The sequence below is a fragment of the Oxyura jamaicensis genome, chromosome 7 (assembly GCF_011077185.1).
Source record: "Oxyura jamaicensis isolate SHBP4307 breed ruddy duck chromosome 7, BPBGC_Ojam_1.0, whole genome shotgun sequence".
NCBI classification, from domain to species: Eukaryota; Metazoa; Chordata; class Aves; order Anseriformes; family Anatidae; genus Oxyura; species Oxyura jamaicensis.
In genome coordinates, this window is record NC_048899.1 from 678,138 (window position 1) to 696,067 (window position 17,930).

A 17,930-nucleotide genomic window follows, 5' to 3' on the forward strand; every position below is an offset into this window, starting at 1 on the left:
TAATGTCTGTTTTAATAAAACAGTGGGAACTAAATGGTTGCTTCTTAATCAAAACCATGATTTCCTAAACATAAGCTATGTGATTCTGTTACAAATTGCCACATATAGATCTCCTAGGTCAAACTTTTTTCCTTTCTCATAGAAATAAATAAACACTAAAATAATTATACACTCTGGAAGATCAAAGTAATTACAACTGAAGCCATGCAAAAATAAAAAGTTCTCTGGAAAAAAAATGAAAAGCATCAGGTTGCAGACTATATAGTTAATGTTTAAATAAATATAAGAAAGTGAACAATCAATAATTTGATATCATTAGCAACAGATGTAAAAACTATATACAAATGGAATTGTATGAAATCTCAAGTAAACATTCTCAGTGTGCATTCTGTTGAACTCACCAAAAAGACAGCTAAACTATTTATGCTTATAATTTAAAAAAAAGTTTTCGGTTAGTTCAGCTCAGCATGGTAATTTTGTCTTGTGTCAAGACCATGCTAGAATAAAATTCTGCTTGAATTTTTTCTCCCACCCCACCCCAGCCCCTTAAGGTTTTAAGACGTTCACAGTTTACTCAGTGGCACGAGAGTTAGTATACAGACAGATCCTGCAATTTGCTGGTGTGAGGATGGAGACTTTTTTGTCTCCTCCTGGCTCAGAGCCTACCACTGGGTATACGTGCAAGGACATGAGTGAATTTCTAACAGCATGTCCACTCTTTTCAGTCTCCTTGGAATAAACATGTGTATTTGAAAGAGAGCTTACATTTACACAGTTCTAATGGAAAATATATAGAAGTTGGGAAACAAGAAGCCTACAGTTCTTCTGCGAATTTTCTCTTCCCCCTGTGGACCTGTGTAATCATTTGGGATGGTAATTAAGCTATCTAGTTTGCATTGTCATTTGTTCAGAATATGCACCATGAATGAATGTAATATTACTGTGCAAAGCCTTTTTTTTTTTTTAAAAAAAAAAAAAAACCTCTATTTTCATTATTTTTTTCATCTTTTCGAGGGATGCATGACCTTTTGGTACACAGTTGCATACGTGACAGGGCTTAGGTATGTTTAAACCTACTTGAATGAAGAATCATGCTTCACCTTTTTTAATAAAGGGTACATACTATGACTGTAATGATAATTGTACAGCAGTGGCTTAGTCCACTGATTCTCAAGCTGTCTTCCTGCTGCCGAGTCCCACAGGGATGGTCCTCTTGATCTGAAAACCATGCCTTTGGTTTCTCAAGATGCTGAACTTCCTAAAGCTGGGAGAAGGTATTTGACATTGTTGAAATTCAGGACTTGAATAACAGGGTTAATCTTTCTTAGAAGGAAAACAATAATAAAATGTAAGCTTTACACCCAGTGGTGGTTCAGTGTCTGTCAAAAAAAAAAATAAATGCTTTCCACTATCATTACCTCCATTTTACAGGTGGAGAAATTGAGGCAGAAAGGAGCGTAGTGACATGACCACAGACAGTCAGAAAATCATTGTCAGAGCCAGAGTGACACCAAACCTTTTGTGCATGGTTATATGATGTTTAAAAGGCTTGTACTTATTCTTCATCAGATTAACAAATAGATATGCAAATAAAAATAAGACCTTGTAAGTAACCGTATACACACAGTTCTATATGGAGAGAAATATGCCAGGACTTTGCCATGCAACTCAGGTCACTGTCAAGGGATAAAACTCATACCAGTTACCTACTCATTGCCCAGTATTTTGGGTTCATAGCATTTCAAATATTTTTAAGCTCTATTTCTCAATAGATATTTCACTTCCCAAGTGTCATGCTTTCTATTTTTATCAGAAGGACTATCACTGTATCAGAATTCTTTCACAACTGAAACTCTTAACTTGTGTGAATCTTTTCTTTTTGCCTGATGACACAGCTTAGCTTGGTGGGAGGAAGTTAGGAAGGCAGAGGGCAGAAATAAAAATACTGTGAACTTAAAAATAAGAAGACATATTTTCTTTGTCTGTGTATTAAGAACATTTCATTTTTTTGCTCCTGCCATCAGCGGCTGTCAAAATATAGCTTTCAGGGGATGTGAGTTTTGAGACTGTGGCTTGTCTCAAAGTTTTTGTGGAATGATGAGTCTCTTCTGTTTAAAGGAGGAGGGCTCAGTTATTTCTATTTCAATAGATCTGAAACCAGCTTCCATAAGAATAAGCTTTTATAGCTTCCTTAAATAGAGAATCTGCTTTGGCTGCTCTTTGTTTTTTCCATTATTACTGATTTGTTGTTGTGTGCTGTTTCATTCTTGAAAGTATGTTTGCTTACTTCCCATAAGGGATAGACAGAGCAATGTGCTTTTCTTTTACTGTGTTCTAGAAACCATTCTAGGTTAAGAGAGGTTAGAAATAGGGTTCAGACGGGTTGTTGTTTCTAGGCTGAAGGAGCCTAGGATTGCAGCATGGTGATAATGCCAATGTGAGACTGGTGAAAATATTCATTATGTGCTTTGATGAATAGTTTTTGAATTGTTCCTCTGAAGCAGATGTTGCAGAAACCCCATGAAAATGCACACCAGATTATTCTCGGGCAGTGTTTTTAACCTTTAAAAATAACCTATTTATTGATATGTGTGTGTGTATGTAAATAGTGTTTTTAGTTATGTGTGTGTGTGTATATGTATGTATGTATGTATATACATATACAGAGAGATCTTGACCTTTGACCTTTTTAAGTAAACAGTTGAGGCAGAAATGTTAATTTTTTTAAGAGGAGATAATTTCATGTGCTATTTGGATATTAGTTGCAGCTCTGGTACTAAACCAGATAGGGTCATTTAGTTCAGCTGTGTGGCTCTCGACATTACTGTAATTTTTCCTTTGCCTGCTTTTATACTCCTGACTCTGTTTTTATTTCATTAAAAATAGCACTTTCCTCACTTTCTTAAGGAAAAAGGTAAGAAAATAGCATCATTCACAGGCAAGTACTTCAGCATCTCGATCACAAAAAGGACCTGTTTCTGACTCGAGCACATCCTTACAGTCTGTAGACTGCTGTGCTGTTTTATGGGGAGAGAAGTTCCTTGATTTGCATTGGTCATGAGGAAAAAGTGGAACCTCTCTCTAAATAAAAGCTTAAACGTGGTACATTTCAGTAAGAGTTAGAGTTGACTACTGGTTTCCCCACCCACATTAGAATTTTGTATTTCAGTCTTGTCCCTGATGTTAAGTACCAGTCTGGGGGATTTGTGTGTGCGTATTGTTAAAAAAACAATTTACCCACTGCAGTGTGTTCCAGGAGCTCTACAAATTGTGGCTCTCTTGGCTATTACTCTGTATAAAGAGAATTAAAACAGGCGCTTTTTTTTTTTTCTTTTTTCTTTTTAAGCTTAGCTTTTCTCTTAAGTAAATGCCTGTATAAATTTCAGCTTTGCAAAATGTCTGCCATTTCTTGTGGCTTTTTTGGATCAGTGGCTCTCACTCTTAATAGTAGATGTGTCACGGCAGGAGGATATGTCAATTAGCTGAATACCATCTCGTACGCATGTATGTGGCTGGAGCCGCAGCCATTGCTGCTGCAGGGAACAAATGTCAATACAATAGAGGTTGGAAGTCTTTCTGTAGAAAAACTGTCCAGCCATTTGTCCCCTCTATTTTGTCCCTGTCATGCAGAAGTTTTTTATGACTACTTGATTTTATTCTTTTTTTTTTTTTTTTTTTTTTTAATTTAGGAATACCAACTGACACTGCTCAGGTAACCTCACTCTCTCAACTTTATGGTTTTAAAATGTCTCCTGTTCCAAGCACAGTATTGTTCTCAGTGAGGACCAGTTGTACACAGAGGCTGCAACTTCTGTCCAGCCACTTTTGATTGCTTAGTGAATATAGAATGGTCGTCTTCATTTTTAAAAGCAAATACTTTTTTTTTTTTTTTTTTTAATCTCTATAATTTCAAAATGAAATAAAGTTTTTTTTGAAAGTAAGAACTAGTGGAGATTAGATTGGAAAGGGAGGAAGACCTGAAGCTTAGACACAGGCATAAGCTTTCCTGGTGTGAAAGCTGTGGTGTGACTGTCTCTCATCATGCGGATTTCATAGTATACGTAATCTATTCTGTCACTACAACAGAGTTGAATTCTGTTCATTCCTAGTATCTGAAGGGCTTATGTGTCTGTCTTAATAATTGTGTTCTGTCTCATTCCCTTCATCATCTCTGATGTTATGAGTCAGGAAAGGAGGTGTACTTATCTCCCAGAGGGACTGCACAGTTGTCTGGGTTTTCTAGGCAATTTGCACCTCCCTCTTGAGGTGTCCGTGAAAGGTTAATACTTAAATAGCGGGACAGACTTCCATCACAGTACTTTGACAGGGAGCAAGATATTTTTATATCAGATGAGACAATCAGTCCATCTAAACCAGTATGCTGTGTTTCTGTCAGTTCTGAGTAATGTTTCCCCTAATTCTCCTTTTCCATTTTACATGAACAATTTATACATTAGGCTTTGTGGTCTCCAAAGCGCCTTCAATGTAATGCTTTTCTCTGGCGTATGAAGAATGGAGTTCATACTGCTTTATGCCCCCCTTAACCTATACAGTAACCCAGAAATAATCTAAAATTAGTTCATGGGTTATATTCTTCCTTTCTGAGGAGAAACTTTGGAAGCAATGCAGTCCAGGAACAGCCCATCAGAAGAATATGACTTCCTATGTTTAAGCAGAATTGACAGAAAGCATGTTAGCGTCTGTGTGTCCCAAGGGATAATGTGGATCTCGTCTAGAGGACAAGAGAAAGAGAAAGTCAGCTGCACAGAGATAGACAACAATGTTACTTCACTCTGCTCAGTTCTCCCAACACTGATGCTGATCAAAGGCCTACTTTTATGACGATTCTTCCAAAATACAAAAATAGTGACTTGGTGGGAACTGAACGATTTGCAACACAACGGGGAACAGACAATGGCCTTTCCTGTCTGTTTTCCATTTGGCTTGGATAAAGGCCTTTGCTACCCACAGCCAGCAGCCAAACAATTTCTGTATGTGCTCTGTAGCTATTTTGAGGTTATTTGCTGTCCTGCAGGAGTAGAGGAAGGGAAGGGTTTTAAAAGTTACAATTTCCTATCAAGTGTACCTCTCCAGTCAACCTGCATTTTCTCCAGTCTTGACTGCAAGAACAAATGCCCAGCCAGAGGTCAGACAGTAAAGGAAGCCAGTCAATGACTTTGGGTAAATATGAAGATTGGATGTCGAATGAAAATGAGACTCCTCAGACCAGCCCTCTACACTGAAGTGGATAAGTGGGCTGTGATTAAAAGAAATAAGTAGTTATCCTAATTATAGATGAAAAGATACAGAATTACCACTTTAAAAGCACCTCCTGTGCTCTGGAGTGGCTCTGTTATTTACTAAGTAGTAGTTCATAATTATGTACCATAAGCAAGAGGGCACCTTGTTGGAGCAGTGAAGCCACTCCGTCTCTCCGAGTTGGAGGGTGGTATGGTGTTGGAGAGTGCTTCATCCCCCAGCTTCAAATCTTGAACTGGTGAGTAGGGTGGTGCTAAGCCATGAGAAATTGTGGGAACCTTTCTATCTAAAGTTTGGTGCTGGGCATAGTGAAGCTCATAAACAGAGCTCTGCTGGCCCAGGCTAGCTTGGTTTGGCCATTACTGCTGCTGGTAATGGCTTTTATGATCACCAGGTTTTAAATAACAAAACAAAGAAGCAAGCTCTGAAGCCATTGCACTGGAGAACAACCCTGGGGTGGTGACATCCTCTCACAATTGAAGCATGGCAGTCCTGCCGGCTAGTAACTTATTACAAAATATTTCTTTACCAGCCTTTTCCTGCTCTGTTTGGGGCAAAGTGCCTATGTGCCTGTAGTACTGAAAAGTCCAGGACTTGCTGGGTGATGGGTGCTAGAGGGTCCTCTGTGACACCACTGGAGTGGGGTGCTGGGAGACATGTTAAGCTCTTGCTCTCCCAGCTGCATCCATTATTGTGTGTGCTCAGGAATTTGGTTTCCAGTGCTGTCTGTCAGTTCAGTGCCGTTCCTAAGCCCTAAATACCCCACAGGCTCTTTGTCAGAATGTTCCTATTAACAGCTTGGTGAAAATAAAGGGTGAGGGGAAGGGAAGGTGGAGAAATAAATCGTATTTTAAATCTCTTGAGCTAGTTTCATTTCAAATGGAAAGTTGCATGCGGACCACCCCAAGCTATTGTGCTGGGGACTGTGTCAGCTGTTTGACTGTGTAAGGAAGATTTGGGTAGAGGTTAAGAGCATCGCACAGGGGAGGGTGCATTGGGTTGCTTTTGTGCTGTATCCAGGAAGTTTCTAACTCCGTATGAAGTCAAAATACATTGACGCACGTGGTAATCATTATGAGAAAAGAAAGGAACATTAAAACACGGCAATTTGCTGCTCCCATTCTGGGCATTATGTCGGTCTCTAACTGTTGCAGGGGCAGTGACATGTTGTGACGGGGTATAGGCAAAAGGAAGGGCAGACAACATCCTGGAGCGCTTGCTGAGCTCAGGCACGGTACCTGTTGTCACCTTGCATCTGCCTACCTGGGGTATGGTTTCAGGAGGGCGGGCTCTGAAATTTGGAGGTACTGTTGTACTTGGCTTAAAAGAGCTCTCAGGGGAAAATGCTGAAGAATTGTGTACCAGGCATCACGACGCAGGGAGAAAATGGAAAGCACTGTCATGTCTTTTGCTTTGGACACACCACAGATGGGAGGTGGGTAACATCCTCCTTGACTAGCTTTTGTGGAACTAGCACAGGCATTGCTAGCAGGGCAGCTTTCTTAGCAATACTTGAATGTAGACTTCACGTGTCCGTGGTGCCCCATCATTCACAGTTTAAGGACTTGCTTCTCTGTCTTCACTGTTTGGTACATCAATGTATTCAAGTTTGTAAAGGACTATGTGGGCTGTAAATGTACTCCCTGTTACAGTGGAGCAATAGGAGACACGGGAAGGAAAAGAGAGAGACTGTAATGGGGTAGGGACATGGAAAATGGAGGACATGAAAGGAAAAAACCCAGTTCAAGAAGATCTGACGCAGAACATCAGTGTCACAACAGCTTTGTGGCTCCTGTATGCCTTTTTTTTTTTTCTTAGAGCATTGCCAGCAAGCTGTCCTGCCTCTTCGGACAGTGCCAGCCTCCATCTCGGCATTGTCTCAGGCTTGCTCCTGTCCAGGCCCCGCAGAGCCCCCACCAGTCTGTAGTTACCAGCGAACAACAGGGAATCTGATATGGGAAATGGGCTGGAGAAGGAAAGAGTCTTGAGGAGTTGAGTAATGCACATTTTTTCCATCCAGCGTAACTGTTAATGGTAACCTTTTATTATTGAAGTGGTTGAAGTGACTAGAATCTGGTTTATTTATTGGTAATATATGTGTGGCTCTATAGCCTAATGTGATCAAAAAAGGAAACTGATAATAAGGGAAAAATACACCTATGTAAGCAAGTCAGGTGATGTCTCTGTGTAATGTAATTGCAAGTAGCACTGCACAGATTAACAGCCTGGCAGCCTTTTCATCTTAAACTTTATTTTTATAGGGGTTTATAACTTGGCACTGGTGTCAGGAGTGGGTGGAAACTTGGCAAATGTGGTTCAGCCCAGCAAGTGAATGTTATTTATATTTATTTCTCACCAAGTTTTCAAAAACACTTGGTTACTGTTTTTGTGTTCTAACAAGTATTAATTTGTTGGTTTCAGTGACTTATTCTTGGCATATTTCTTAAACTGCAAAATAGTTGAAAAACTGTTTCAGTTCTCCTGAAGCTTCTCGTGGAAGGACTCTAGATCTCCAAGAGTGTAAATGAAGACTGAAAGTAGTTCTTGTTGTATTTCCTTTTCTCACAATGCTCCAATTATTTAATGTGCACTGAGCAGCATCTTTATTGTATTTACATCAGATTAATTCCTGATTCTGAAGTAGCTACTGCACCTTTGGAGTAATTACATCTGTTTTTGCTGGCAACTGTGTGTATTTAATGGTATTACTAAGGTACTGGCTCACTGCAGAGAGGCTCGGGCAATCGTATAGCCATGTGCACTCTGAATGGGCCATGGCACAGAACATGTCTTGAGCTGTGACAAAGCAGCCCCTCTTCCCCACACCCCTGCCTGCATGTGCCATCTCTGTATCAGGGTTCTGTCCCTGATGTTAATACTGCTCACGTTGATCTCTTGTCTGTTCCTAAAGTCGGAGAATTGCAGTCTAGAATAGTTAGTGAAACTAGCTGTCAGGGAGGAGTGCTGACATAATGAGGAGCAGCATTTGAACAGGGATTTTCAGTTTCAGCAAATTGAATTACTGTATTATGTCTCTAGCAGACTGTGTGTAATGTATCAAAATGGCCAGTTATAGTGCTTGTATATTGCAAGTGTGCATTGCTTTTTGTAGTTGAAATGTCCTGCACAAATAAGCACTTAGAAAATCACTTGGGTTGAAACACTGGCTTTTGTGAAAAGATGGAATTAATAATTTTATTAGAAATGCTTAATTTTTATTTGAAAGGGTTTGTTTTTTAAGCAAATATTTAATTGAAGGTTAAAGATTTTGTGTATTTTTTTTTTTCTATTATATAGAAAGAGGGAGTTAAAATTTCTTAAAATAAAATAAAAATCCTGGGTACTAATTCACCTAGTTTTAAAATTCAATACTTGTGATGTTCTGGAACAGCTCTAAAGATAGAAGTGGTGAGTGTTTGTGTGTGTTCTGGGCATGACTCCTTCCCTAGTGAGAATTCAGCCCTCTCGGTCTGAGATTAACTCTGGAAGGTGAAAAGAGCTTCTCTTTCTATTTAGAAGGAAAAAGAAAATCATCAGTAACTGTTATCCTGAGTATTAACTGTGTAAATCTTCAAAGCTTTATATAGATTAAGTTTTTTTAAAAAAAGAGTTCAAAGCCTTGTACAATTCTTAATCATTATACTAGATGTAACAGCATTATGGCATTTATTAAATAAATTCTGTCTTGTTATTTGGTGAGGGCAACATACGAATGAGGTAGTAGTTTGCTAGTTGTGTGATAGTGGGGCCCAGGACACATTTATATCAGATGGGTAGATAAACACCTACCCAATTCCATGTAGTGAAGCTCATGGAATCTGCAACCTAGTGTAAAATGACTTCTGATTACTTAAAGTTACCTAACTAATAGCTTTACTTACACATTCTTAAAACTTATTTCCTATTTCAAATGGGTTTTGTTTTGTTATGTTTTTAGTGGAAATCTAGTTTTGTAATATGTGCACTTAGTTTTGCAGTTACATGAAAAGATATTGCAGCATTGGTGATGTAAGATATTTAAAAGGGACATACCTGCATATATGATTGCAGTACATGCATTTGGTTTGTAGTCTTTTGTTTTTTTTTGTAGTATGGTGGCACTTAAGATTCGTGGATCTTTGTTGGACTGAACAATGTTATTTGAAGACTGTGAAGCCATAAAATAGCACTATAAACCAGCAAAAAGGTTGCCATCAGAATCTGTTTTCTGTAAAGTGGGCATTCATGCACAGTCCCTTCAAGCTTTCCAGACAGGCTTAGAGTGGTGAGACTCTGGAAACAAGAACAATTGCTCTGAAATTTTCTCATGTCTGAATCAAGGACATGCATGGTTTTGTAGAATGCTTTCACACAAGCAACTCAATTCTGCTGTAGTGCATTCAGGTAAATTGATGATACCTGCTAACTTTATTCACACTTGATGCAAGGTGGAGTTGAAAAAGATACAGTCGCTGAGTTTGCAATGAAAAGTAGTGCCATGAGCTGTGCAGTGAATGGTTTGGTCTCCACTGGATTGGTGTGGATGGATACTAATTTAGGTTTCTTTCCTTCACCTAGATGCCAGTGATTCTGAAACACTCAACCCTTTTAATAGTTATTCAATTTAATGAAAGATTCAAAAGCTAGTGACAGCGTGAGTCCAAATGTCTAAGTTCGTTTTTTTTAGGAAAGGAGGCTGGAAGAACCTCCTACCAGTTTGGTAATGAGGTTTCCAAAGTAGTGGGTGAAACCTGAAAAGTACAAAAGAATCTTAATTAATGTTGCTCTTACTTTGTACTGCTTTGGCTTATGTTTTTGTGAACCTTTTATGCAAGTACAGATTTGCAAACTAAAGCAGGTGCTGTCATGTACCTGCAGTAAACCTTACCCAAATGGTCATCTTGTAAGTGCCAATTGAAATGACAGCAAACTAATTTTTCTCTTTTAACAGTGGAAAGAGTGGAAAGAGAAAACCTTTCAGACTATTGTGTTCTTGGTCAACGTCCCATGCACTTACCAAATATCAACCAGCTGGCAACCTTGGGAAAAACTAATGAACAGTCTCCTCATGGCCAAATTCACCACAGTACTCCAATCCGAAACCAAGTGCCAACGATGCAGACAATGATAAACCCTGGGCTCCTGTCTCCTCAGCTCAGTCCACAACTGGTGAGGCAGCAGATAGCAATGGCCCATCTGATAAACCAACAGATTGCCGTCAGCCGGCTATTGGCTCACCAGCACCCCCAAGCTATCAACCAGCAGTTCTTGAATCATCCACCAATTCCTAGAGCTGTCAAACCAGAGCCATCAAATTCATCGGTGGAAGTCTCTCCAGATATTTACCAGCAAGTCAGAGATGAGCTGAAGAGAGCCAGTGTGTCTCAAGCTGTCTTTGCAAGAGTAGCATTCAACCGCACACAGGTATCCATTTCGATTTTATAATCAAGAAGTTCTGAGGGGGCAAAGTTGTGACTCTTGTGGGGCTGCATGGTTGCTGCAGATCAAGGCAGGAGGAGTACCACAGAAACAAGTCCAACCACCTGCCATTTTCCCCCCAGTCTCTTTGTCATGATTGAGCAAGACTGTTTCTTCCTGGAACAGTTGTTTGTTTGCATTTGGTTACCGCGGTACTGCTACCTGAGCTTTGCTCTCTAGCCATAATTCTTCTGGTGTGAGTTCTTCCCTGAGTTCCTGTCCTTGGTTATAAACTTCCACATCTGCTCCAAGAGACTGTGGGAGTCAGCAGTGACTTGCGGCTTATGTCACTTTCTCAGTTCCTTTCTGTGGTAACTACTACTGATGACACAACTAGTACTAGAGACTACTGCCACAAGAAATGACTAGGACAAGTGTGCATAGGCCTCAAGACAGTCTTGGTGCTGGCTGGCTGCACAAGAGAAAACTGACAGCTGGAAAAGATGTCTGCCATTTGCAGCAGACCCATCTGATACAGATTTTCTCACCCAAATAGTGGAATTCAGATATTGAAATAATCACATGACAGCATCAGCTTAAGCCTAGCACCTGGAGTACCTTGGGTGAATGCAAGTGCAGAAAGACAGGCTGTTTACATTTATCCTACTGCCAGATATTATTCAAAGCATACAAAGAATGGTCTCTAATTTGTGATACACTATAAGGTTAAAGAAATGGAAAGTGGCTTCAAATTTAAATATTGATCCAATTTTCTTTTGTGCAATCAGGAGTGATCTTTGACATAAGCTTTACCAGCAAGAGAAGACAGGCCACATGTGTATGTGTTTCCTGGAGGTCTGTCTCTTGCCCTATACAGTGCCTTTGTATGTTTTCCTGGATTAATGATTTTCTTTGGCACTGCCATTTTGGAAATCCCATGTTATGAGGGAACTAATTAAAGTATGGAGCACGTTTTTATTACTTCCCTTTTTCCATTAAATTCCTAAGATGGCTGTACTCAGAAAAAACATTCATGTTCAATCAACATGACTTTGAGTTCTGGGGTTAGCCTTGAGGATATCAAATGAAAACTACATAGGAATGTATGACTATTTCCTCTTTAAAATGCTGTTTTTAATTTGGAAAAGCTTTTCATCCCTCTGGGATCATAACCCGTTGTATATAAAGCCCAGTATAATCGAGGTAGATGGTATTGACAGAATGACACATTCTGAACTTGAGTGAGAGGTCAGCAGTAACATTGCTGGGGCGGGTTTTGCCACTGTCATTGAACATGAAGCTCTGCTTTGGCCAGATGGGAACAGCTGGATTGGTAATACCCAAGTCTGTCATTAAACCAAAAGTTCATCCCCAAATGAGAAAGCTGTCATACAACTTGTGTGTTAAATCAACAGTTCTGCTATAGTATTTAAAATGAGGCAAGGTTTAGGTTCTGTGTATCTAGGAAACCCCAACCCTTACATATCCCTGACTGAACATTGCATTTGACTTCCCAAGATAGCAAGTGAAAAGATGGGCTTTTATAAGAGACCACTGGTCTTTTCCTAGCAGTGGCACAGCATTTCATCTGCCTACGGTGTTCAATAGCAGCCATGACAGAGATAATCTGAAATCTGGACTAAAGCAGCTGCAGTATGTTTTGTTTGTTCTTATTTTACTGCAGTATCCATGTATCCAGTGTTTTTTTCAGATTAAGCAGGACTCTGGGAGAAACGTGCTTTCTTCCCAACTTCAGTGGCTGCTGACAGCATGTCTGTGGGTCAGGCAAACCTAATGGCATTTTCAAAGAACACCAAGTTTCACTGAATTTCAGTTTCTTCAAAGAGTAACGTGCACTATAACTGAGCTCTTGACTAAGCTCTCTCTCCACCCATATGCGTTCCTCTTTCAGCCAAGTCCCACAACTTCTGTCTGATCATATCTGTGTTCCAGTTATAGAGGAGAAAGAGGGCAAATACTGCTATGATTTTGCTTTAGTTATGGAAATCTATGCCTGAACCTTTTTGATATTGAATGCATAAACACTTGAAAATCAACATTAAGGAGATGGGACGATACACTAGCATGGAAGATAATTTCTGGAATGAACTTTTATGGGACATTCCTCATGTACCTAATCTGATACCAGAGTAGATGTGTTCTTGGTATAAGTTTCAAGTATCACCTTGTCTTTTGAGAGTCGACCTGTGTTCATCTGCCTTCAGTTTCAGACTGAAATTTTGATCTGGGACATGCCTACACCACATACTGCAGGGCAATGCAGAAACCTGCAAGATAGTGCTGACCAAACCAGTGCAGGAACTCCAAGCTGTTGTCCTGTGCACTGCTGTGGAGAGCGCTGTGCTGCTGCTGGGATCTGAGCCAATGTCTCTTCACAGTGCTGTACCTCGCCAGGTGTGTAGCTGTTCAGACTGAGTTCACTCACTGGGAAAACAGACCTGAGCAGCACTGGTCTTGGCAGTCATGCCAAGGTAATGTCCTTTGAGCAGGTGCCAAAGCACCATTCCTGGGCAGAACTGCAACAGGAAATTGGATGTTGGTGCTCTGTTCTCCAACCAGTTTACACTTGAGGTCGCTATATAGACCCTGTAATTCAGGGTGCAAGTGTCAGTGGTTTTGTCAGTCCCCCTATCCTTTCACTGACATTTGCTGGTTGCACTAGCCAATGAAGCTTTTCTTAAAAAATGAAAAACAAAAATTGATCACTTCATTGCAATTTATCAGACACACATAATTTTATATAAAAGGAAGTAAATTATCTTCTTCTTAGCCTTTTAACATAAATAATAAGATGTACTATACAGTCCATGGCAGTGATTCTAGAACAGGCAATTCTTAAACATACAAAAAGAGTTGTTCATCTCAGAGATATGCTTCATTTGTCTACAGGGCCTTAATATAAAAGACCAGTGGATCTTATGTATAGTGCATGCCCAATGAAACATTGCTGTAGCAGAAGAGTGTAGGTACATATTTATGCCTTATTGTTCTCAGCTTCTAATTCCAACTCAAATCAATCTCCCCTCAGGTCAGAGGCTGTCGCCCCAAGTAGTATGAAGAGGTGCTCAGACAGTCAGCCTGGCACTGCATAGTAGAAGTTGTGGGATGTTCCCAAACACCCATGATGGAGAAGCAAATTCTGTACAAAGCACTTGAAGTGGAAGTTCAGGTCTGCTCTCACCTCCTTGCATTCTCCATGCTGGGTCCTATGCTCAGGAGGTGCAGAGATGTGTGCATTTCTCTCTGGAAATGTTTGGGTTTGTTGCCTTTCACTGCAAGTGCCAACCTTAACAGAGATCTATCATTTCTCGTGATGGCATCAAAGAATAGATGCTGTGTTCCAGCCAGCTAATAATTGTATTAATCACTGCATTATGGGCCACTGCTTAATCCTTCTTCATGGTAGCCCTGGAGTGCAAATTAGCCTATAATTAAGTATAGCTTCATGAAATATGTACTGTGAGGCTTGTTTAATAGATAAACTATTCTCTAATTTATTTTAAAGTCCAATGACCTACATAGTCAATGCTGAGCCCCCCCCCCCCCCCAACATTATTTCTCCCCTGAGACCTTCCATCTGAGCAAATCTGTTAAATGAAGTAGAGGAAGCTTTGATCCAAACTAGGCTAAATCCATCGGAACAAATGGCTGACACATGTATGTATGCATGTGTGTTTGGGAAGGGGGATACGGGGTGGAAGGAGGGCTGGAAGATAGAGAGGTAGAGTTGCATGATTGTGAGACAACCAAACCTTCCCCTAAAAGTTGGAAAATCATAGCTTAAGACAACAATATTTCCTTCTGCCTGTGGCCATCTTGTTGTGTGCACACATGAAATATAAAAAGCCCTCAAAGTGCATACAGCTGATTTTTAGTAAGTACTTTGGGCTAACTAACCGATGTGCCTTCTTTTTACATTATCATTAGAGAATCAATGTCACAATTTTAATTCACCCTGCTACAGAATCTAAATGTTTATTTATTCAACTGATGGGACAGTTAGAAGAGAGAGAGTTCATAGACCCCCAGAGAGATGATAGTTACCTTCAAAGCATTTTAAATGGTTGTGCCCACTAGCATGTTTGTTTTACCTACAACCTGCTTAGCAATGGTAAGAATAACGTATGTTGTAAGACACTCTCTTAGGCTTTAAGCATCCTAGTGGATGCCAGCAGCACTGCAGCTCTGTACTACAGGTATGGTCCTCTTTTGGGGTCTGCAGTGAGGCACTATTCAAATTGATCAGTTTGGTTGTGTAGCCCAAGAAGTGGGACCAGGGCTGTTCTGCTGCAGACCAGGGGCCCTGCTGAGACATGTAAGATGTAGGCAGAGAGGACAAAACAGAAGGGATGCTTGTATTCCTGGCCCTGTGCTTAGTTGGTCATTTCCCTCCTTCCAAAGTAACTGGGGAGGCCTCTGGCCCATACAGGCAAAGAGGAAGGGGTAAATTGAGGCAGTGGAGAAAGCTGGCCATGGTGAAGGTGGTTAGCAGCATGGCTGGGGCAAGAGGCTCAGTTTTTTGTTCATATAATAACATCACTTGGCTGTACCTGAGTTTTCCATGGCTGAAATCCTTGGCTGTAGTTGCAGCTCTGCTGGCCTGCGACCCATAAGTCGGAAGTTTGCAAGCTCACCAATTTGAACATGTTGCTTGCAGGCACAGTTTGTTCCCTACATTTGGACTGCTAGAAACTAGTAACCCACTAGTGGAAAGCTAGGCTTCCTTGGCTGGCTTCAGGTCTAAAAAACTGGATGCAAGGGTGTGGGTGCATTTGCATGGAAGGCAGAAAGCTGGATGAGGCCCGTCAAACACTTGACAGTTATGTGGTCATACCTGTTATCTTTATCTTAAAATGGAGGGCATCTTCATAAACAGTGCTTACATGCAGCCAATCTGTAAGCTGAAGTTACTATTAGAAGGGGCATTAGCAAAAGCTTTGCTTTTGCTAAAATTCAGTACATTTTGACTGTGTAAAACCACTCGATCTTGGGGAAAAAACAAACAAGCAAACAAAAAACTCAAGAGAAAGTCTGATTAATACTGCAAATGCACAGTTATTTCACTTCCCAGTGATGATTGTTGAAATAGAGCTCTGGGCTGAGCAGCTGGAGGAGTGAAACTGTTAGGGGCAGAGCAGATGCACCTCGTGCTTGGAAATGTCCTGTGTGCATTTCTAAAAGCAGCCAAAGCTTTGAAAAGGACGGAGTGAAGGACATGCCTGCAAGATACAGGCTGCAGAGGGTAAACAGGATTTAATGTGCAGGGGGAACAGCTGCCCCTTGTTGGTTATGGACCACCAAGGTGTTGTCAGAGATGGCTGGAATTCTCGCAAAACTCCTACCTGGCTTTAGTGTGCATCTTGTGTAAATCAGGGTAACTTCCAAAGGTGGGACAAGGGGGTTGCTGACCACAGTTGCTGCTTAAGGCTACAGACTTCCTCCTGGAGAAGAATACATTCAGAGATTTAGGGCGACCTCAGGGCATATTCCATGTACTGTCTCCCTCTTGTGCTGCAGTGTCTCCTAGTGCAGCATTCAAGTTACAACCAAAAGGTTATCACCAAAGCTCGCTCTATCACGGGTTGTAACACACTGAGGAATGGGCAGGTGCTGATGGTTACAGAGAAAGAGAGGACTAGTTTAAAGACATGCATGAAAATGATCTCTTGAGTGTACTTCGTCCTTCTCTGAAAAGTTGTGGTTTTTTTTGTTTGTTTGTTTTTCCAGTTGTTGTTTGCCCTTTTTTTTTTGTTGTTGTTGCTTTGTTTTCTTTTGTTTTTAGCAAGTGTGGAGTTACTGAAGTGATCTGTGCTCTGCAAAATCCTTAGCTTTAAAGCAGCTAAATTGTATGCTGCTTTGCACGAAGAAAGTGAACTTGCTCTCCTCTTCTTGCTTACTGGGCATACCTCATTGCTGCAGGCTCAGACAGGGACATGGAGTTGCAGTCCAAATGGATAGTCAGGCTGTAGGGGTCCAGACAGTCTAAATCACTGGACCAGGGAACTGCTTTTCTCCTCCTTAGGAGTGCACAGTGGACTGAAAAGCCTATAGACTGAATGAGTGTTTTCTGTTTATATCATTTTTTTAAGCATCTTTTTTTTTTGCCAATGTTTTGACATAGTAGCCAAAACTAGTAAAATGTTTGGGCGAATGGCCAGTACTTGTTTTACTGAACAGTCTCAGAAACTGGGAATATCCGTGAACCTGAGGTTTTTTGAATGAAACAGTAGTGGTGCCAGATACAAAGAGAGCTGAGGGAATAAGCACGTTCGGGCTGCGTGTAACTCTTTTCCCAAAGAGCACTGCTCCTTCCCTCTTTTAGTAGCTAGCAGTGAGGAAGCTGGCTTTCCAGCTTGCAGGTAGGAAGGCAGCACTTACCCAGGCTGGCTCCTGCCTGCTTAGCTGGTGCTTCACTGGGGCCTTTTGGGGTAAAAGCAGGTAACAGCACAGGGAGTGGGAAGTTCTGCTTTACCAACGTCAGATGTAGTGAAACTCATAATGAAATAAAATAAACTGATCCACCTTGTTTGAGGGATTCTGTTATACCTTGGCTGCAGGAGTGGGCTGAGGCATAGGGAAATGCAGGCCCAGTTTTGGATGCTGCCCCAGCTTGTGGTGTGATGGGGCAAGTCCAGGCTCCTGCCACAGGAAGGGAAAATGATACTGCCCTTCATGCAAAGATGTAAAGGTAAAGAAGGGCTGTAGGCTCTGGGGGCTGAAATCATACGGCCAGTGAGGAAGCTTGAAAGACAGTCTTTGGAGGCAGGCAGGGAGAGAAGTGGCTGATGGCTCTTCATTTGTGTCTAGTTCTGCTTTCTTTGGCAAAAATTCCCCTAAACTGGAGTGGGAACAGAATTGGATCCCTTAAGAAGCTTTTTAAGATTAGAAATATGCTTTGTTGAAATAGCTAGCTCTTCCATCTCAGCTTGCTTGTGAGCCAAATCCTGGATAGAATTCCTTTAGCAAGTAATTTTTCCTTTGACTTAAGTGAGAGAAAGATGAGCAGCTTTAATTCTCTGCCTAGAATGTAGTGAGACATTCATGCTGCATTCATCGCTATGGTGCCTGTCCCATTGTGCCCAGACTTTCAATTATCGAGTGTTCTGGTTTTGTTTTTTAGGGGGATTTTTTGTCATATTTTTCCCCCATAGAAAACTCTCTCTCATTGCATGAAAACATTTCATGCTGCCTGCCTGTTTTATTCTTATGTATAATGTGGCACAAGCAGCATTCTGTTGTACTCACAGGAAAGA

At 40.8% G+C, this 17,930-nt stretch overlaps 1 protein-coding gene across 1 annotated transcript in view; it reads left to right on the forward strand.

Moving 5' to 3' along the window:
- SATB2 (SATB homeobox 2) overlaps positions 1-17,930 on the forward strand; it is a 129,526-nt gene that overhangs the window by 64,177 nt on the left and 47,419 nt on the right. Inside the window, 1 exon segment of the mRNA XM_035331936.1 lies at positions 10,190-10,662. Coding sequence (XP_035187827.1) covers positions 10,190-10,662 — 473 coding nt within the window.